General features: G+C 49.7%; 1 protein-coding gene across 1 annotated transcript in view; it reads right to left on the minus strand.

Annotated features, from left to right (window-relative positions):
• slc44a4 (solute carrier family 44 member 4) overlaps positions 1-22,560 on the minus strand; it is an 83,264-nt gene that overhangs the window by 24,486 nt on the left and 36,218 nt on the right. The window contains exons 5-13 of the mRNA XM_069919592.1: positions 21,716-21,815; positions 20,036-20,164; positions 14,948-15,008; positions 12,541-12,652; positions 9,083-9,166; positions 6,205-6,317; positions 1,794-1,916; positions 1,126-1,225; positions 206-298 (exon numbers count right to left, since the gene is read on the minus strand). Of these exons, the coding sequence (XP_069775693.1) occupies positions 206-298; positions 1,126-1,225; positions 1,794-1,916; positions 6,205-6,317; positions 9,083-9,166; positions 12,541-12,652; positions 14,948-15,008; positions 20,036-20,164; positions 21,716-21,815 (915 nt within the window). The remainder of the gene's footprint in view (positions 1-205; positions 299-1,125; positions 1,226-1,793; positions 1,917-6,204; positions 6,318-9,082; positions 9,167-12,540; positions 12,653-14,947; positions 15,009-20,035; positions 20,165-21,715; positions 21,816-22,560) is intronic.

Genomic DNA, 22,560 nt, shown 5'->3' on the forward strand with positions numbered 1-22,560 from the left:
GTGGGACCACCTTCTCCCAGCCTCAGACCACCTTCCGACATGGCCACGACCTGTGAGGGAAGATGGCGATGCTTCTTGGCTCGGGCCAAGGGAGCAGAGCTGTCCCAAAGGCACGGAGGAAAGGCTTTCTCTAAACACTCCAGCCCCTCTGCGGAGTGGGGGGGGGGGGGTGGTCCTCAGGCTAGACGAAGCAGAGAAAGGATACAGCGCTGTCAGCCCCCAGTAGGCCACGCAGATCACCAGGAGGATGAAGGTGAACAGGGGGTAGGCCAACGAAGACATGATGTGTCCCACCGCCCTGGGGGGAAAGAGAGAGAGAGAGAGAGATGGAGAGAGAGAGAGAGAGAGAGAGAGAGAGAGAGAGGGAACAGGCAGATCATGAGAACCACTCGGGGTGGTGGGGGGGGGTGTTGGGTTACAGCTGTGGGATGGAACAGTTCATGAGCTGAGACTTAGATTGTCAATGATGGGTGTGGACAAGCGCACCGCCAAGCGCTCTCACTGGGACGTCTGGGACTGTACTCACTGGAATTTAGAAGAATGAGAGGGGATCTTATGGAAATGTAGCCAAGATAAGATAGAGGTAAGTACATTTTAAAAATAATTCTTCAAAAATACTGTATAAACATACAGCACGGTAACAGGGCCTTTTGGGCTACAAGTCTGTGGTGCCCAATTGGCCGACAACCCCGGTCTGTTTTGAAGAGTGGGAGGAAACCAGAGCCCCCGGAGGAAACCCACATAGACACGGGGGGAGGGATAATTTCCATTGGAAACCCACGCAGGCACGGGGAGACCGTTTCCATTGGAGGGGGGAGTCTAGAACTAGAGGGCATGGCCTCGAGATCCAGGGGAGTAGATTTAGGACGGAGATGAGGAGAATCGGTGGGATTCGCTGTCTGTTGAAGCAGTGGAGATGACCTCAGTAAATATATTTAAGGCGAGGTTGGATAGATTCTTACATAGTCGGGGAATTGAGGGATATGAGGAAAAGGCAGGTCGGTGGAGATGAGCCCATCAGCAGATCGGCCATGATCTCTCTGCACGGCGGAGCAGGCTTGACGGGCCAAATGGCTGACTCACGCCCCCACCTCCCTTGCCCCCGTTTCCTGTGTTCTCACTCACCTGCTGGCCTCCTTGATGAGAGCGATGGCGATCAGGATGCGCTTCCGCAGGAAGATAAGCAGGAGGAGGATTATCACCTCCAGCACCACCAGAATTATCACTGCAAAGGGCATGTTTCACCGTCAGACCAGCCTCTCGCAGGCCCACTCACGCCAACAGCAGCCACCCCTTCCACATGCAGTGAAGGGGAGACCCTCCTTCACACCGCGGCTGCCTCCCACTCTCCACAGGAGAGCCCAGCTTCTCTGGAGCGGCCCAGACAACTCAGGCAGGACCAAAGGGCCTCTGCCTCTGTGTTGGTGATGACAGCTGTGTCCACGGCCATTAGGACCAACTAGGCGGCCGCCTGAGGCGCAGACCTCAGAAAGGCACCATTAATGAGAGATTCCAACAGCTCAGCATCATCACCCCCACCCCCCCGGCCCCACCATACTCAGCCCGGCCTAGGACACAAAATAGTCTGGCACCAGCCCTGGCTGCGCCCACCTCAACGACCTCTCTGCAGCCAGTCAGCTGCAGGGGTCCAAACACCAGCAAAAGGGAGATCAGCCTCTGAATGAAACGCTGGGGTCTTCCCTCCCCTTTCCCCCCTCCCCCCACCGGAGAAGATCCTGAAAATCCAGCCAAGGCCACCGCCCACTTTCCCCACTGTAGGACGGGACACTCACAGACTGCCAGCCAGGTTTCCTTCACCTGCCCGTACACCTGAAAATTCGTGGTGAGGCCCACATCTGTGATGGTGGCACCCCTCTTATTCAGCGTGTCATATTCCCAGTAGGAGTGCCAGATTCCTGAAACAAGAAGGGAGGGGGACGTTAAGCTGTGACCTTTACCCGGCCTGCCTCAAGTGTGGCCTCTACCACCCACCGACAGACCAGCCCCAGCCATCTGCTAGGAACGTCCTGAATTATAGAAACGCCAAATATCCAGGTAACCATTGCAGTGCCGGCGACCAGGGTTTGAATCCCGCGCTCTATGTTCTCCCCGTGTCTGCGTGGGCTTCCTCCGGGGGGGGGCTCCAGTTTCCTCCCATTGTTCAAAATGTACTGGGGTCATAGGTCCATCAGGTATAATTGGGCGGCATGGGCTTGTGGGACAGAAGGGCCTGTCACCGTGCTTCATGTCCAAATTTTAATATATATTTTAAATAAAACAGTCAACATTAATTTATGAAGGAGTAGATTATTGGCATTCTCTAAGATTGAATCATGAAGAATGGAGGGGGCAAAGTAAACGGTCACTGGCGTCACTTCTGGGGGAGGGAGGGTGCAGACCGCACTGGGTGACATCATCAGAGGGGGTGACACCAAAATGAATATAAAATTTTTGCGCTGTTTTCAGCAGAAATTTATTATTTTTTATAAAAATGTCCCTGTCGTTCGTTATAACAACAAAATATTTTTCATCCGCCCAGCTGACGTGTATCAATAGACCTACAAGGCTAAAATTCGATGGTCATTTACATTTTGAACTTTCTAATGGGCTGTCATTATAACACAATGACGATGACTCCTCGAATCACGGGGTTCCGTCAGCACAAGCAAGCGCTGTTGTTTTTGTTGCTGCCGGCGCTTTTACAGTCGCTGCTTTTGTCAAATTTCAGCAACAATCTTGTGGCCATTGGTATTTATGAGTTACATTAGCACAAAAAACATCACTAAGGATCCTGTATGGTCTAGTACGGGAGGAGGTCCATGGGGTGGGGGGATGACACCATGAGTTACTGCACCGGGCGGACCTCCCTCCCCAACCCTAGTGACGCCACTGAAATCGGTAGATGTGCTTTCGACATTGGCTTTACGGGAGAAGCCAGAGGGTGAAGGTGGATGACGGCTTCTCAGCCTGGAGGCCTGTGACTAGCGGTGGGCCTCGGGGAATCGGCGCTGGGACCATTGCGGTTTGTCATCTCCAGCAATGATCTGGACGGTGACGTGGTAAATTGGATCAGCAAGTTTGCAGTTGCCAGGGGGTATTGGTGGAGGCTGGTGCAATAGGGACATTTAAATGTCTCAGGCAGGCACGTGAATGAGGTAGGGAAGCTTTCGTTTTTTTGAGTAGGTTTCTATAGATCAGCGCAACATCGTGTGCTGTCACGTTCTATGACACAAAGATTGGGGGCATCGTGCACAGCGAGGACGGCTTTTAGAGAGGGATCTGGACCAGGACAGATGGAATTTAATGCAGACGAGTGTGAGGTATTGCATTTTGGAAGGACAAACCAAGATAGGACGTCCACTGTACACGGAAGAGCACTGAGGTGCGAGGTATAACCGAGGGAGCTGGGAATACAGCTCCATAATTCCATGAAAGTGGTGTCATGGATAGACAGTGTTGTAAAAGGAGCTTTTGGCACATTACACTTCACAAATCAAAACAGTGAGTTGGGAGGTTATGTGAAGACATCGGTGAGGCCAAATTTGGAGCATTGCGTGCACTTTTGGAAAGAGATCCCTAAGATTGGAAGAGTGCAGGGAAGATATACTAGGAGGTTGCCCCGATTGAAGAACCGAGTTACAGGCAAAGGGGTGAACGGGTGAGGAGAATGAGGGGAGATTTTATTTCAAAATTATGAGAAGTATTTAGTAGAGTAGGTTTTTTTCCTTTGAGATTCAAACTAGATGGGTTAGGGGTGAAAGGAGAAAAGTTTAAAGGGAACATGGGGCGGAGGGGAAACATCTTCACTCAGAGAGAGGTGGGAGCGCGGAACAAGCCGCCAGTTGAAATGGTGAATGCAGGCTCAGTTTTGACATTTGGTCAGGTACATGGATAGGAGGGGCTTTAGGGTCCAGGTGTACGACCAGGCAGAAAAATGGTCCAGCACAGACTAGAAGGACTGAAAGGCCTGCTGTAGTTCCACGGTGTATTTGGGTTCCCAGCGGTATCTCGTAGGGTTGATTCCCAAAATCAGGTCTGCGGGTCAGAGGAGAAAACTGAAGCAGGGAGGGAAATCAGGATGACGAGGCCATTTCTGGGTTAGCAGGCCAGCCTCAAAGATCAATGCATGTCCTAAATAATTTTTAGCTTTTCAAAGATTTAATTTTTAAAAAGAAAATTAGGTTGGGAGGGCCCCCAGAGGGCCCCAGGCGCTGAAGTATATCTCTGATCGTATTGGAGGCCAGGTTGCAATGGTTTGAGAGAGTGCTGGAGGTGAATCCACGGACACTCAGCACCTCTTAAGGGACTCTTTGCTGTTGGGCAGTCCTCGGAATGACTCTTTGTTGCCTTACAGCAGGCAAAGGTCAAAGTATACCATGTTCAGTAAACCCCCCTGGCATCCAGAATTCCAGCAACTGGTTTAAAAAAAAATCGAGGAAAATAAATTTTAAAAATAAAAATAAAAGGTAATAATATACGTTTAATATTGTAAGTATTCTCTGAAGTAATACGTAAACCTTTGGTGAAGATGGGAGCAAAGGTTTAGCCATGGCTGGGCTTTGCTTGTAGCAGAAGTTGTGTTTGAATAAAATGGCGTCATCCCGGGATGAAGAGCTGGTCAATGCCGCTCGTTGCTGGGGTGACTCTATTGAAGTGCCTCCTTATTATCAGAGTCACCCCAGACAGAGGCTTTATCTGTAACCTTTGTTGGGGGGGGGGTTAATTATCAATGGTTATTGTTCGTTTTTCGGGCGGCTCTGTGGAGAGGGAGGAACCTGCAGATGCAGCAGTGGTTAAACGTTTTCAAAGGAACAAAGATAAAGTGAAATGGTTCAAGGTTTATATATTCATGCAAGTGAAGTTTGCTCAGTGGATTTATTCTTAATGTAAGTGTATTAGTTAGGCATTGTAAGACTGAGTCTCATGCAACCGGAAAATACATTTAACCAGCATCTCCAATCCCGATAGATGCCGGACACCAAGGGTTTTATTGTATATTACATTTTTATGTGCTATTACATTACAATAAAAGGAACCTTGGGAGCGGGGAGACCTACAATTGCTCACAAGACTGTAGTGGTGATGAAGGTGTCCAAGATTAGGGTCCATTGACAATGAAATAAGATGTCCCTGAGTCAGGATGGTGAGGAACCAGGAGGTGGTTGTGCTCGCCCCATCCTTCATGCGGTGGGTCCAGAGTGGCCGCAGAGCGTGTTGTGGGCATTGCACCCTGCAGCCAAGGCAAGTTGGTGGAGGGAGGGAGTGGGGTGGGAATTTAGAAGAGTGCACGGGTGTACGTATGCCCCATTTCCCTGGATGGTGGCCGGGAGCGCACTCGCCACAGGTGAGGGGAGAAACCTGCCAATCTGCAGGAGCTAGAGGCAGGAGAACGCTGGAGCAGCAACAGCTGGGAGGGAGATGGCAGGAAGGGGGAGGGCGTCCAACGGAAGGCCAGGACGTACTGGTCGAGGGAGGTTGAATGACGTGAGAAGTCACAGCCAGGTCACTGCTCACTGGGCTGAACCATTTCTCAATGTTCAGCCCCCACCCAGTGACAATGCATGTGTCCAGGTCCTTGAGTAAGGAAACAGAAACTGGGCACTCAGGAAGGCCTCTCCAATGGCTTTAACCCTCCATCTGGTTTACAGTGAAGACCAGGGGCCCGTTGGGTCTGCAAATGCTCGCTGTACTTGAAGAGGCTTATGATGAAGGGGGTGGGGCTGTGTTCGGAGATGGGGATTGGGGCCCTGTTTTGTGATAGGGCTGGAATTCGTGCTTTGCGACGGGAATTGGGGGCAGCGTTTCGCGACGGGGACTGGGGACCGTGTTTCACCACGAGGACAGGGGCCTCATTTTGCAATGGATATTTGGGCCTCATTCCGTGATGGGGACAGGGTCCGCTTTTTCAATGGGGAGTGGGGCAGTGTTTCACGATGAGATATTGGACCAGGTTTCACATTGGGGAATTTTGTGACGGGGATTGGGGCCGCGTTCCGTGATGGGGACTGGGGCCGCGTTTTGTGATGCTGTTTAGGACTGTGCTGCGCAGCGGGTAGGGGAGCATCTGCCTTTGCCTTTTCTCATCGCCGATCCCCCCCACCCCGCCTGACCTGTGCCGTGAGATCCCCAGAGAGGCGGAAGCTCTGGCCAGATCCCCACCCACTCATTCGCGGAGAGAATCCAACCTGTTCTCCTCGTACGCACCGTAAGCGATCACAGCGATTAGGCCACTGATGAGCACCCAGATCAGAATTCCAGCCAAGAATCTCAGAAGGAGCAGGAAGATCAAACTCACGACCATGGCGATCACCAAGCCTCTGGTGGAGTGGGCCGGTCACCGAGGGAGGGAACGGGAGAGAAGAAGCAAGTCAATGGGAGGCAGGCAGCAGACAAGAATCCCCACATCACCCAGATGGTTCCTGGACAGGCCCCCGACAATGCCGGTGTGTGCCAGTAATGGATTGTGGTGAATACATGCGAATCATTGGAGCTTCTTTTTAACTGATCAAACCTGGTCAACGGGTGGCGGGTCCCAACAACGACCTTGCACTCAGTGTCACCAAAGCCAAGGAGCTGATTGTTGACTTCAGGAAAGGGAAGTTTACAATCCAGTGATCATTGGGGGGGTGGAATCAGAGGTGGGGAGGGGGAGCACATTTAAGTTCTTGAGAGTCTCTATCTCCTGGGCCCAACACACTAACGTCATCGTGAAGAAAGCACGTCAGCGCCTCAACTTCCTCAGGAGTTTGCGGGGGTCGGGTATTGACATCGGATACCCTGGCAGACTTGTACAGAGATGTCCTGACCGGGTGCATCGCAGTCGGATTTAGGGACACCAATAACCCCGAGCTTAAGGCCCTGCAAAAGGTAGTGGACAGAGCCCAGAGACATCACAGGCAAAACCCTCCCCACCGTCGAGAACATCTATGGGAAACACCGCCGTCAGAGAGCAGCAGTGATCGTCAAGGATCCACACCACCCAGCACATGCTCTGTTCTTGCTGCTGCCGTCAGGAAAGAGGTGCAGGTGCCCTAAGACTCACACCCACCAGGCTCAAGGACAACTGCTCCGCCTCCACCATCAGACCTCTCGACTACAAACTCTGACTTTTTGATGTATTGATGCACTTTCTTGATTTATCTTCTCTCTGAATGACCTTCACAGCGCTAGGGGACAAATCCCACACTGTCTGTAAGGAGTTTGCATGTATCTCCACATCGTTGGTGTGAGTTTTCCCCAGGGGCCTCTGGTTTCCTCCCAAATGTACCAGGAGGGTGGGGGGCGGGGTGGGGGAGGTTGTAGATTAAATGGGCAGCACAGATACGTGGGCCAAAATGACCTGTTACCATGCTATACATCTAAATTTAAATATAGTTTACGTGCTTACTGATCAGTGGTAATTCTGCCTGGCCCATGGGATAAAGGAATCTCAGGATCGTATGTGATATGACAATAAATCTGAAATCTTTCTGCTACGATATATAAATCGAGGCGTGTGTTGTATCCAATGTGGATGTACTGCATGTGTCTTCTCTATGTGTGTGTACAGGCGACCCCTGTTTCCCCCCCCCACCCCCCAGCTCCCAAGGAGGCAAATAAAGGTCCTTCATCACAATCAACGTGGTCAGGCCTGTTGCTTCTTGGACCGTTTCTCGCATACCAGCATGGGTAGGAGAGGGTGGGGGGGCTTGAGGGGTTGGATGGTGAGGGGCGGACACTGCTGGCTCTGATCTCCGTCATGGTTCCACCCTCCCCCTCCCAATCCTGGCCGAATCTTCGGTCTGTCCAAGGGGCAGGTCTTACCCCGGCCACGACAGGGAGCACAGGTAGCCCTGGGGTCGGAGTGAATGGTGCTAACGTCACGCAGGAGGTCTAATGCCCAGGGGTTGCTGCAACTGCCGGAGGGCAGGCACCCAGGCAAGGGAGGGCACCCAGAGAAGATCAATGGGGTCTCCCTTTCCTCTACTAGCAACATTCACCAGGAGTGCACAGTATCTTTGATCAAGAAGGAGGTACAGGAGCATCAGAACCAGGGCCTGTCAGGCTGGAGAATAGCTTCTTCCCAAAGGCTGTGAGATTGACCTGTAACCGAGTAAATCATCCCAAAATATTTACCATACACAACAAATAGTAGCACAAGTAGGCCATGCAGCCCGTTGAGCCTACTTCGCCATTTAATGGGGGCACACCATGGGCGGCGCGGTGAGTGCAAAGCTGTTACAGCGCCAGAGATCGGGACTGGGGTTCAAATCTGGTTCTGTCTGTGCGTCCTCCCAGTGTCTGCCTGGGTTTCCCCGGGTGCCCTGGTTTACTCCCACCTTTTGATATGTATGGGGGTTGTAGGTCAATTGGGTGTCATTTGGGCAGCACGGGCTCATGGGCCGAATGGGCCTGTGGTGTAGGTCTAAATTCAATGAGATCATGGCTGATCTGATGACAGACTCATCTCACTGACCTGCCTCTCCCCCATACCCCTTCATTCCCTTACTATGTAAAAATCTATCCAACCTGTCTTAAATATATTTACTGAGGTCGTCTCCACTACTTCAACAGGCAGCGAATTCCACCGATTCTCCTCATCTCCATCCTAAATCTATGCCCCCTAGTTCTGGTCTCCCCCACCTACAACTTACCGACCTCTATCTTATCTATGTCTTCCATAATTTTGATCGTTTCTTAAAGATCCCGTCTCAATCTAAATTCCAGCGAGATTATTAAGTACTATATATTTTCTACGTGTATGTGCGTGCACTGTGGGCCAATGAAACGCTATTTTGTCAGGTTGGAAATGGATAATCAGATGATAATAAACGAACCTCTTCCTGCCCCCTTTCCTCGCTGACGGAGAAACTGAGCAAACAAGTGGATGTCAAGCAGAAGCACCCCCCCCCATCCCCCTCAACCATGGCAGGAGAGCCCATTCCTCATATCCTACACTCTGGGCTGGGCATGTACCACAGCTATTGGACCTTGGGGGAAACAAAGTGTTAGTGATCCATGACCACTCTGTTCCCCCACCTACACATCCCCTCCCACCCCCCACCCCCCCCCCCCCCACCACCTATTTCATTTCTTCACTCACATCAGTATCCAGTACCAGGACTTGGTGAAGTCTTCAAAAATCCGCATTCCCACCTCCTTAACATTGATGCCCTTCAGAAGGTCTCTGAGCTCAGGGAGAGAGAGAGAACACGTGATCAGTCACTGGTGGAAACAGCAGGCGGTGCCTCGAAGGCCAGGGAGACGGTTGGGAGGGAAGCCAAGAACAGTGGCAGCGAAGGCATGGCAGGGTAGGATGAAGGGAAGATATAGGGGACCGGAAGGGGTTACAGATAAAGGGAGGGGACCAGAGGGGGCTACAGAGATAGGGAGGGGTGTAGGGGGACAGAGGGGCTACAGAGATAGGGAGGGGAGTAGGGGGTTAGAGGGGGTTACAAAGAAAGGGAGGGGTGCAGAGGACCAGAGGGGGTTACAGAGAAAGGGAGAGGTGTAGGGGACTGGAGGGGGTTACAAAGATAGGTGTAGGGGACTGGAGTTGGTTATAGAGACAGGGAGGGGTGTAGGGGATGACAGGGGGATACAGAGACAGGAAGGGGTGTAGGGGATGACAGGGGGATACAGAGACAGGAAGGGGTATAGGGGATGACAGGGGGATACAGAGACAGGGAGAGGGTAGGGGACTGGAGGGGGCTATAGAGACAGTGAGTGGAGTAAGAGATTGGAGAGGGGTAAAGAGACAGGAAGGGTGTGGCAAACCAGAGGGTGGGTTACAGAGATAGGGAGAGGTGTAGGAGATTGGAGGAGGGTTACAGAGATGAGGAGGGGTGTTTGGGACCAGAGGGTATAACAGAGACAGGGAGGGGTGTGGAGGACTGGAGGGTGTTTAAGAGACATGGAGAGGTGTGGGGGACTGGAAAGGATTACAGTGGTAGAAGCATGCCAGGGTCAGAGTGGGTTACAGAGATAGCAATGAGTGTAGGTGACTGGAGGGGTTTACAGAGATAGAGAGGGGTATCTTCTTTGGCTTGGCTTCGCGGACGAAGATTTATGGAGGGGGTAAAAGTCCACGTCAGCTGCAGGCTCGTTTGTGGCTGACAAGTCCGATGCGGGACAGGCAGACACAGTTGCAGCGGCAGCAGGGGAAAATTGGTTGGTTGGGGTTGGGTGTTGGGTTTTTCCTCCTTTGCCTTTTGTCAGTGAGGTGGGCTCTGCGGTCTTCTTCAAAGGAGGTTGCTGCCTGCCAAACTGTGAGGCGCCAAGATGCACGGTTTGAGGTGATATCAGCCCACTGGCGGTGGTCAATGTGGCAGGCACCAAGAGATTTCTTTAGGCAGTCCTTGTACCTTTTCTTTGGTGCACCTCTGTCACGGTGGCCAGTGGAGAGCTCGCCATATAACACGATCTTGGGAAGGCGATGGTCCTCCATTCTGGAGACGTGACCCATCCAGCGCAGCTGGATCTTCAGCAGCGTGGACTCGATGCTGTCGACCTCTGCCATCTCGAGTACTTCGACGTTAGGGATGAAAGCGCTCCAATGGATGTTGAGGATGGAGCGGAGACAACGCTGGTGGAAGCGTTCTAGGAGCCGTAGGTGATGCCGGTAGAGGACCCATGATTCGGAGCCGAACAGGAGTGTGGGTATGACAACGGCTCTGTATACGCTTATCTTTGTGAGGTTTTTCAGTTGGTTGTTTTTCCAGACTCTTTTGTGTAGTCTTCCAAAGGCACTATTTGCCTTGGCGAGTCTGTTGTCTGTCTCATTGTCGATCCTTGCATCTGATGAAATGGTGCAGCCGAGATAGGTAAACTGGTTGACCGTTTTGAGTTTTGTGTGTCCGATGGAGATGTGGGGGGGCTGGTAGTCATGGTGGGGAGCTGGCTGATGGAGGACCTCAGTTTTCTTCAGGCTGACTTCCAGGCCAAACATTTTGGCAGTTTCCGCAAAGCAGGACGTCAAGCGCTGAAGAGCTGGCTCTGAATGGGCAACTAAAGCGGCATCGTCTGCAAAGAGTAGTTCACGGACAAGTTTCTCTTGTGTCTTGGTGTGAGCTTGCAGGCGCCTCAGATTGAAGAGACTGCCATCCGTGCGGTACCGGATGTAAACTGCGTCTTCATTGTTGGGGTCTTTCAGAGATAGAGAGGGGTATAGAGGCCAGAGAAAGGGAGGAGTTTTTGGATCAAAGGGGTCTACAGAGAAAAGGGGTGTGAGGACCAGAGAGAAATCCAGAACAGGAAAGCGCATGGGGAAAGAAGGAGGATACAGTCAGGGAGGGGTGTAGGGGCTGGAGAGAGGGGTACTGATACATGGAGGGGTTTTGGAGCTGGGGGTGGGGGGGGATACAGACATGGAGGTAGGGTGAGGGTCAGAAGCATGGAGGGTAAGTGGGGTCTTACAGAGACTCGCTCTTTACAAAGATGGTGGGGGTTGGTGTAGGGGCTGGAAGAGGACCCAAATGCAGGGAGGAAGGGATCAAAATTTGTTACTGACACAGGGATTGTTCCAGAAGTCAGAGGGCTGAGATGGGGTGGGAATGGTCACAAAGACGGCAGGTGGCAAGGTGGGGTTTACAGAGATCGGGAGGCGTACGGGGGCTGGAACAGGATCTGGGGGAGGGAGGGGGGTTGGGGATGGAGGGAGGGATACAGAGATGGAGAGCGTCAGAGAAAGATCATGGAGCATGTTTCAGATACACGGAACATTAAAGCCGGGTATTATCTGCCTGTCGAGCACTGTGAATGTATTGAATGTAGTGATGGTGGGGTGGGGTGGGTCTAAACTTACCCGGCTACAATCCACCAAGGTAGGTAGTGTCAGAGGTGGAGAGTATTGATGTGGGGGCCAGTCTAAAAAAGGGGCAAACTATGTTGTCTGGGTCGAAATGGCAAGGGAAGATGATGTCATGATGTTGGGTCCAGGAAAGGTTCCCAGTCATGGGTGCAGAGCGATTAGAGCAGTGTGCTAATGTCAGCCCTGCCTGGGTGGATCAGATTCAATGGGTCTGGTCCCAAAGGGTTTGCAATCCATACGAAGCTTTTACAAACACACATTTTATCAAATGTTTAACATTTTCCCACACTTTTAGACAAAATGTGTGTTATTGCTCGTGTCCAAACCCACCAAAATGGATTCTTTTCTCAACACAACATCACACTAACGCTGCTGTATTACATGTCCCACCTCTTTGGCTCTGGGAAGCTGGCTTGCTGTGTAAAAGGACTCACTTTCCTGGGTTTTCTTCTGTTTTGTGTGAACAAGCAAGCCGGCTTCCAGAGACGCAAGGTGTATACAGCAATAGCGTGGCTTTTCAAAGTGAAAAGGGCTAGAGAGAGGGGAAGGGGGAAGTGAGGGGCGTGTCAGTAGCAGGGGGGAAGTGGAGGATCAGTGGTGGGGGGAGGAGTGAGCACCAGGGTTGCTGGGGTGACAGAGCTGATGTTGGGAACATGGGCAGTCCAGGGGTATTACGGGGGGAGGGGGCAGGAAACTGGTGACCCGGTGAAGCGGGGGAGGAGGGGGGCACCCAGGTCTCTGGTGGACCTTACCCCGTCGCTTCCTTCACCGCGTCGGCTGTGGCGTTTCCCGCTGCGATCCCACCGATGGTGAAGTTGTCTGGGTACACCACGCCATCCAATTTTGGTATGCACCTACCGAAGACTGGAACACCAGGAGATGAAGGTTATGGAGATTGGGAGGGGTGGGGGTAGATTAGGATTATACTGTGCCCTCACCAAAGTCCCCAGGTTTGGGAAGAATATAAGAAACAGGAGCGGGAGTCGGACATCCTGCCTGTTGAGCCTCCTTCACCATTCAATGAGATCAAGGCCAATCTGATGACAGGCTCATCTCCACCGACCTGCCCGATTCCCATAGCCTCCAATTCTTTTAAAATGTAAAAATCTATCCCCTCCACTACTTCAATAGGCAGCAAATTCCACAGATTCACCACCGTTTGGGAAAAGCAGTTCCTCCTAATCTCTGTCCTAAATCTACTCACCTGAATCTTGAGGCTAAGTCCCCGAAATAATTTTGTAAACCTCTATCAATTCTCCCCTCATTCTCCTACACTCCAAGGAATAAAGCCCTAACCTGTTTAATCTTTCCCTGTAACTCAACACCTGAAGACCCGGGAACATCCTAGTAAATCTTCTCTGCACTCTTTCAGTCTTACTGATATCCTTCCTGTTATTTGGCAACCAGAACTGAGCACAATACTCCAAATTTGGCCTCACCAATGTTTTACATAACCTCACCACAACATCCCAACTCATATACTTTGATTTATTAAGATCAAGATGTCAAAAGCTTTTTTCACAGCACTGTCTACCTGTGACGCCATTTTCAGGGAATTATGTATCTGTGTTCCCAAATCCCTTTGTTCCTCCGTACTCCTCAGTGCCCAACCATTTACTGTGTTTCTCCTACCTTGGTCTGTCCTTCCAAGTTGCATCACCTTACACTTGTCTGCATTAAATTCCATCTGCCACTTTTTGGCCATTTTCTCAGTTGGGTCCAGATCCCTCTGCAAGCTTTGAAAGCCTTCCTCGCTGTCCACAACGCCTCCAATCTTAGTGTCCATATTATCATCCAGATCATCGACAGAGACAAGAAACAACAGTGGTCCCAGTGCCGATACTCCACAGCGGCCACATTAGTACCTTGTTCAGTTGCAGCAGAATCTCTAGCAATTCAATCCCTCTGGCAATTGCCAACGTTCTATTTGCCTTCTTGATCGCCTGCTGCCCCAGCAAATCAACCTTTTGCATGGACAAACCCTCCCGAGTTCTGCGCAGCGGCATGCTGCCACCAAGGGAGGACCAGGGGACAACGTAATCTGGGGTCCTGGGTCATTACAGCATCAACCCCCACCTCCTCCTCTCCATTTCTAATCACCCTTACCCTGTTCCTCCCTCCCCACCTCGCCCCACAGCCTGGCCCAGAAGGCCCCATCACTCTCCCTCCCAATCCCCACCAGTCTGAACCTCACCTCCCCCCCACCCCCCGCCCATGACAGTCTGGTTCTCTCCATCTCCTCCTCCTCTCACCCAACTCCTCCAATTCCCCCCTGTCACCTTCGATCTGTCCATTGCCGGAAGGGGACTTACCAGTGGCCAACTACTTTTATTCCACACCCCATTCCCCACACTGACATGTCTGTCCATGACAGACCATGGCCACCTGCAAATTGGAGGAACAGCACCTAATATTCGGCCTGGACACTCTCCAACCAAACGTACAGCAGGGCGACAGGCCCCCGGGTCCACGCCAAAATTACACCCAATTCACCTGCAACCAGGTACATTTTGAAGTCCTCCAGAGCACCTGGAGGAGAGCCAAGCAGACACAGGGAGAACGTGCAAACTCCTTGCAGACAGTGCTGGATTCGGGCCAGGGTTGCTGGCACTGTAACAGCATCACGTTAACTGCTACCGCCCCTCTGGTGTACCCCCTCTAGTCTCTCTCTTTTGCTATCCCTCTGCCTCCTTTCCTCCAACCCCTTCCCACATCACCTGCCCTCCCACCTGTATCCACTTAGCTTTTACCTGTTGGCCTGTGCTCCTCCCCTTGCCCCTTCCTCCCTTTCCCACCTACCCCCACCTTTAAATTCAGGTCCCTGCCTGCTTAAACCTCGATGAAGGCCAGGTCTGAAACGTTGGGTACCCCTTTACTTCTGATCGACGCCACGTGACCAGCTGAGATTCTCCAGCTCGTTTTTTTGTGTTGCATCCCACACCCCAGGTCCACCCCCCCGACCCTGTTCCTCCACTCCCCAAGCCCGTCTCTCCGCCACACCCCCCCTTTTCTCCCCTATCGTAGAACGTCCGCCAGCGCCCAGAAGTGAGACGGGAGCGGGGACATATTTCTGGGAGGAGGGAGCTGTTTCAGCTCCTCTGCCGCGCAGTCCCAGAGTGCAGCTCGCTCGTGGCCCCAGCGTCGGAAGTGGTTACTCACATGGGGTGCTGGGGATGGTGTAGGGTGGACACAGTTCCTTGGCCACGATGTCCTGGGGACTCTGAAACGAACAATGGCGCCATCAGCCAGTAGACAGCAGGCGGGTCAGCAGACTGGGCACAGAACTTGGGTGGAGGGAGATAGTGGCATGTGGGGGTGGGGCTGGAGAATGAGGGGAGGGAATGAAGCAACATTTTCCATCAACTCCTGGAAAGGTTTGTCAGTTTTGCTGTGGGAGAGGGTCAGTAGTTGGAGAAGGGCTTCACCGATATTTGTAACCAGCCCTCAGGACATGGGACCCCCTCCCAAAAATCATTGCTCCAAGTCGAGGATTAGAGAAATTTGTGAGCAGAAAGATTCTGGATTCCATAATGCCGTGACAGTGGTCAGAAGCATGGAAACCCGACCGTGCAGAAAACAGGCCCTTTGGCTCATCTAGTCTGTGCCAAATTATTATTCTGCCTCGGCCCACAGACCTGCACCCAGTCCATAGCCCTCCAGACCCTTCCCATCCATGGACTTGTCCAAATTTTCTTAATGATCAAAACCAAAACCACATTCACCACCTCAGCTGGCAGCTCGATCCACATTCCCACCACTCCCTGTGTGAAAAAGTTCCCCCTAAACCTTTCCCCTTTCAATCTTAATCCATGTCCTCAGTGGAAAAAGCCTGTTTGAATTTACTCCATCCACCCCCCTCATAATTTTGTAAATCTTCATCAAATCTCCCCTTATTCTTCTACACTCCAGGGAATAAAGTCCGAATCTGTTTAACCTTTCCCTGTAACTCAGTCCCTCAATTACCAGCAACATCCTTACAAACCTTTTCTGCACTCTTTCTATCTTATTGATGTTTCCAGTAATTACTGTAGGTGCCTAAAATTGCACACAATACTCCAAATTTGACCTCAGCCATATCTTATATAATTTCACCATATCATCCCAGCTCCTGTACTCAATACTTTGATTTGCGAAGGCCAATATGAACCTTTCTACCTGAGACACCACTTTCAGGGAATTATGTAGCTGTGTTCCCAAATCCCTCTGAGCTACCACACTCTTCAGTGCCTGACTGTTCAACGTGTACGTCCTTTCTTGGTTTGTCCTTCCAAAAGATAACACCTCACACTTGTCTGCATAAAATTCCATCTGCCACTTGTGACAGATTATAGATATGTTTTTGGGAGATAAATTGAGGGCAGGTTTGTTAGTGTAGGTCACATACAAACACTTTAAAACAGATCTTATTTAAAATACTAGAGCTCTGCTAATGCTAGACATGTCGGCTCCACAGCCTTTGCAAGAGCTTTGGAGAGTGCCCAAGAGACTTCACTAGTGGATTGTTGTTTATAAAAAGGCAACAGATAAAAGAGCTTGTTGGAGCCCAGACTGTCTGGAGGGGAACGAAGAGGGTCATGTGGTTTTGGAAGCAGAGAGAGTCAAACAGGCTTTCTCTCAGAGAGAGAGAGAGAGAGAGAGAGAGAGAGATCAGTTTTACAATTTTACAGTTAGCAGTAGCAACTGGAACAGGACAAACTGGCAAGCTTGTGGTAAACCCTATTTGGAAGACAGGTTGTGAGTGCTTTGTTCAGCCTGGTCAAAGCCCTTATGGTTCATGCAAGAGGAGAGGATTGGCTGTCTAATGTTTCACTTGGAATAAGCGAAACAAAAAGACATTCTGTGGTGACCTGAAAGGAAGAGGTTATCATCTGGAGAACCCTAAGGGAGCAAGTTCCGTCAGCAAGACACTGGAGTGGCTGATTTAAAAGGAATCAGTTGCGGATGTCCTGGAACAAAGAATCTCTCTCTGAAACCTGACAAGGACCTTCCTGAGCAGTAACCATTTACATTTCAAGCACCAAAGCCTGGTGAACTTTATAATTGTTAAATTCTGTGCACAGTGTAAGAATTGCCTGATACCAGTGAACTTGGAGGAGTGAGAAGTGAGATTGGACTGAATCAAAGAACTTTTCTGAACTTACACACACATTACACACATGTGCGCTTAGAATCAGAAGGGGGTTAAGTTAGGTTAGTTAAGTCAATAGTGATAAGTTAAAGTGTGATTCTGTTTTCATGTTTAAAGATAATTAAAAGTAATCATTTGTCTTGGTGAATATTTATTGCTGCTGGGTCCTCTGGGCTCATAACACACTTTTCAGCTGCAAGCTTTGAAAGCCGTCTTCGCTGTCCGCTGCATCCCCCAATCATAATGTCATCTGCAAACTTGCTGATCCAATTGTCATCCAGATCTGCCAAGGGACAGATTTGGATTCGCTGTATCAGCAGTTCTGCCACTTTGTGGACACACAGAAAGTGAGGAGCGGTCCCACAGGGTCCAGCCGCCCAGTCAACACCCATCAACTCAGCACAGCCCGTAGCAATAAGATACCTAGGTATACAAATAAATAAAAATCTCGGCCATCTGTATAAACTCAATTATTATCCACTAATGAAAAAATTACAGGGCGATTTAGAGCATTGGAAAGATTTACCATTAATACTAATAGGAAGGATAAACTGTATTAAAATGAACATTTTCCCAAGGATATTATACCTATTTCAGGCATTGCCAATACACTTGACAGAGAAATTCTTCAAGGAGTTAAAGAAAATAATAAGGAAATTTTTATGGAAAGGGGGGAAACCGAGGATAGCACTAGATAAATTTACAGAATGGTATAAACAAGGAGGCTAACAACTGCCAAACTTAAAAAATTATTATAGAGCCGCACAATTAAGATACCTATCAGATTTTTATCAAACAAGGAAAAAGCAAGATTGGACTAGATTAGAACTAGATAAAATAGGGGAAAAGATACCTGAACACATATTATATAAATGGGATGAAAAATTGGTACAACGTAGGAGTTCTCCAGTATTACATCATCTGCTCAATATTTGGAAGAAGATTCATGTAGAAAGGAATAAAACAAATTACTAATTACCAAAACTAATACTGACGCAAAATCAACTAATCCCTTTTACAATAGATAACCTTTCCTTTAGAGAATGGGAGAAAAAAGGGATCAAAAGAATAGAAAATTGTTTTTCAGGAAATAGATTATTATCCTTTGAACAAATGAAAGATAAATACAATATAACTCAAGATACAGTGCTGGCATATTACCAATTGAGATCCTACTTGAAGGACAAATTGGGAAGGAGTCTGAGGTTACCAGAGGGAAGTAACTTTGAATATGTGATTACAAATACAATGATAATCAAAAGATTTATAACAAATATGTATATTAAACTGCAAGAAAAGGAGAATGAGGAAACAAATGGTAAAACTAAACAAAAATGGGAACAAGATTTAAATATAAAGATAAAAAAGGAAACATGGGAGAAGTTATGTTCTGGAACGATGAGAAATACAACAAATACGAGGTTATGTATGACACAATATAACTGGATACACAGGCTATATATTACACCTCAAAAGTTAAATAAATGGGACCCAACAGTATCTGACAGATGTTTTCGTTGTAAAAAATAAATGGGAACAACAATTCATGCAATCTGGACGTGTGAGAAAGTAGAAAAATTTTGGGAAGATCTAAACCAGATATTAAATAAAATTACAGAAAACAATATACCAAAAAACCCAGAGATTTTCCTCCTAAGTAACATAAAAAACAAAGAATTTGGAATTGATTTGGATGGTGCACAAAAAAGATTTGTTAAGATAGCTCTAGCCGTAGCAAAAAAATGTATTATGTCAACCTGGAAATTGGAAGATAATTTGAAAATACAACAATGGTATATAGAAATGAATAAATGTATTCCATTAGAAAAAATAACATATAGTTTAAGAAATAATATTGAAATATTTGAACAAATATGGGAGCCATACATGAAACACAATAGAGAAAACCTACCGGGGACATTCACCACCTAAATTAACGAAAGGAGAAGGAAATGAAAAGAATTGATTCAGTGGAATTTCTTGTTTATTTTTATTGAATGACAACATTGTTTGACTGGTTTAATGTATCTTAGATTTTGTACTTTAAATGGATGGGGGGGGAGGTAGGGAGGGTGGGATGGGAGGAGGGGGGGGGGAGAAAATGACACTGTATATATTTGAAAAGGAAAATGTATGTATCATGGTCAATGTGGTTTATGGTGTGAAAAATAAAAAAATTTTTTAAAAACTCAGCGCAGCCGGTTAAAGGAGCAGACGGCTGTTTCATTTAAAATCCCGCAACCGCAGGGTCTGCATCCAAGATGGCGGTGCCTCTGATCAATAGTAGACACGAGGAGAGCGCAGGACTGGAGCGGGGCACCGGAAAACAGGGAGATCACCCCCCCCACCCAGATCTGAGAAGGAGGAGACGACCCGCGGGGACGGTAACCACAGTTGGCAGACCAGCGAGGGGGCTCCACGGCTGGAAGGCCCACCCACGTGGTGAGGAACCCAAGGAGGCTGGGGACCACTGGAGACCCGCGCCGGGCTGCGGACTGCTGGAGGCTGGCTTGAAACCGGCTGGAGGGGATGCCAGGTATTGGAACTGGGCGGGGGGGGGAGATGCCGAAGGGTTGTCGGAGGTGCAGATCTGTAGCTTGGGTTCCTGATGGTTTGGACTGGGCTCTGTGGTGCTGCAGAAGCACTGGAGGCGAATCCACGGACACTCGGTGACCCTGGGGGGGAGGGGGCGAGCTCCCTTTTGCTTCTCTCTCTCCGATTGTGAGGCGCTTCAGGCAATGTCTGCCGGTGGCAAATCTGTCCGCCTTGCAGCAGGCGAAAAGGAATTTCATGTTATAGGACCCTGTTTTATTACAATTACAATACATTGAATCTTGAGATGGGATTAGAGGAGTAAGCTCAAAGTGCCCATGGCGGGGGGGCGGGGTGGCAGCTGATATCACGACTGTCATTGGATGGTAGGAGAGAGGAGGGGAGTCAGAGAGGGAGTTGGAGCATTGATAAGGATGACGGAGTAAGTGATGGGGGGAAGTTGATGTCAGTCGCAGAGATTTGAGCCACTAATTTGTCCTTCCATCCACAGAGTAAATTGAGGTACGCGTTACTGTTGCATCGCTACGGCGGGATCTTGCTGCGCAGGTAAAGGGGACTGCACTTACCAGGGTCGTAGTGGTCAGGTTCAATGCAGGGTTGCAGTATTGCTGCTGGAAGACGTTGGATGCTTTCTGCCCTGGCACGCTTGCTAGCACTGGCAGCCAGAAGTTAGTGGGACACTGCGATACACACACCTGGACAACAGAAAATGGGCAGATGCCAACCACAGAGCCAACTCCACCCGCCCCCTCCACCACGGTAGGGAAGAGGAAGGAATCGGGTTCCACATCGCCAACTGCAGTCATCGCAGGGCGGCATGGCAAGGAGGGGCACCCGTGGGCATCGCCCCCCCCCAAAATTGCTGCCCGCGAGACTCAACCCACCACTAACACTCGTCAAGCGTCACTAGCGTCTACCGTCTGCTACATCAGAGGGACGGAGGATGTTAACGTTCGACGGCAGGTGCCAGCATCTCCCCGCTCCCCCGCCACTGAGAGAATTGCAGTGATTTCCCCCCCTCTAACACTAACACACTAATGCCCCCCTCTATCTGTTCTGGTACAGACCCTCCTTCCGCAGAATTCTTGTGCCCCTGAAGACAGGTGTTTTGAACTTGTTCCTCTCTTTCCACGTTTTGGGAAGATAACTTTTCACACCTTATCTTTACTTCTCAATGTGAATCCGATACCTAATTTTGGGTCAACTTTTTAGATCAACTAAAATATTTGAACTTAACTCTGTCTCAATCCCATGTTGTTTCCTTTGCCTTGTTTATTGCTGGACGTTCCACACTGATGAGATGCTGTCCCTCCTACTTGTACTCAATGGCTATCCGATATATGTTCCAGCAGAGTAACAGCCCAGTTTGGCCCCTCTAGTCCATGCCGAACATCTTCTCCCACCTCGTCCCGTTGACCCGCACCTGGACCGTAACCCTCCACACCCCTTGTTCACATACCTTTCCAACTTTTTCTTCAATGTTAAAATCAAGTCTGCCTCGACCGCTTTGGACAGGAGCTCATTCCCCACTCCCTCCCCCCTCTGAGGGAAGAAATTTCCCCCTTCAATCTCAATCCAGGTCCTCTTGTTTGAACCTCCCCCACTCTCAATGGAAAAAAGCCTGTCCATGTTGACTCTGTCTGTCCCAATCACGCATGTGTGTGAGAAGAAACGTGGCCACACACGGCCTATGGACCCTAGGACGCGATGAACCTTCGTGCGCCGCCATCACACTTCCCCCTCATTGCGTGCGCCGCTGTCACACTTTCCCCTCATCACGCAAGAAAAAACATGGCCGCACACTGCATTTATCAGCTAAGTCCCTTAATTTGTCCTCCATTTGGGCCTACACACCCAAACGGAGGACAAATTAATGTCGGGCTCGAGGTGGCACCGGACGGAGGACAGAGGGCTCTAAAACTGGATGTCTGGCAACCCTAGAACAAACCCAGTAGGTCCAACTTTATACAGCAAAGATAAAGATACATAACCAACGTCTCAGGTTTAAGCCATGAGATCTTGATCTATACCTCGTACCTCGATGAAGGGCTTGAGCCCGAATCGTTGGCTATGTATTTTTGTTTTTACTACCTAAAGTCTACTGTTTGACCTGCTGGGTTTCTCCCGCATAGAGTTTTAACCTTCAAAGCCCGGAGCAGGAGACGAGGGGTGCACACAATTTTGACCCTGGCTCGAGCGCGGTTCCTCGGCACGAGGAGGGTCCTCCCTCAAAGTGGCCGTGTTACCTGGGTGGTGGGGCACTGAAGTCCATTCAGAGCGGTGGTCAAGATGCCCGTGGGCGTGACGCATTTCAGGATGTTGAAGTAGAGGACGTGCGGTTTCTCGCTGTGAGGAAGAGCAGGCGCATTAACACGAACAGCCAGGGGCAGACTCCTCTGCATGACTACCCCTCCCTCTAGCACCACCACTGCCTTCCCTCTGTGAGCATAGAAATCTCCAGCCCAGGACAGGCCCTCTGACCGACAGTGTTGCACCAATCGAACAACTGCCGAGAATTTCCCGACTGCATTATTCTCAACTCCGTGGGCCTGTCTACTAGTCTCTTAAAGGACCCCACCTCCACCACCGTTTCCACGCACGCACCCCCTCTGTGTGGAAAAACTTGCCTATGACATCCCCTCTGAACTTACCCCCAAGCACCTTAAATCGTGTTAGCCATCCACACCACATTGTTTTAGAAACCTAGAGAAATAGGTGCAGGAGGAGGGCATTTGGCCCTTCAAGCCTACCCCACCATTCAATATGATCATGGCTGATCAGTCCCCGGTTCCTGCCTTCTCTCCATACCCCCTGATCCCCTTAGCCACAAGGGCCAAATCTAACCTCCTCTTAAATATTGATAAAGAACCGGCTTCAACTACTTCCTATGGCAAAGAATTCCACAGATCCACCACCCTCTGAGAGAAGACATTTTTTCTCATCTCAGTCCTAAAAAAATTTCTCTCCTTGTCCTTAAACTGGGACTTCTGGTTCTGTTTTTCCCAGCATTGGAAACAACCTTACTGCATCTAGTCTGTCTAAACTCTTAAGAATTTTATATGCTTCTATAAGATCCCACCCCTTCAATCTT

This window comes from Narcine bancroftii, chromosome 2 (assembly GCF_036971445.1).
Source record: "Narcine bancroftii isolate sNarBan1 chromosome 2, sNarBan1.hap1, whole genome shotgun sequence".
Classification (NCBI taxonomy): domain Eukaryota; kingdom Metazoa; phylum Chordata; class Chondrichthyes; order Torpediniformes; family Narcinidae; genus Narcine; species Narcine bancroftii.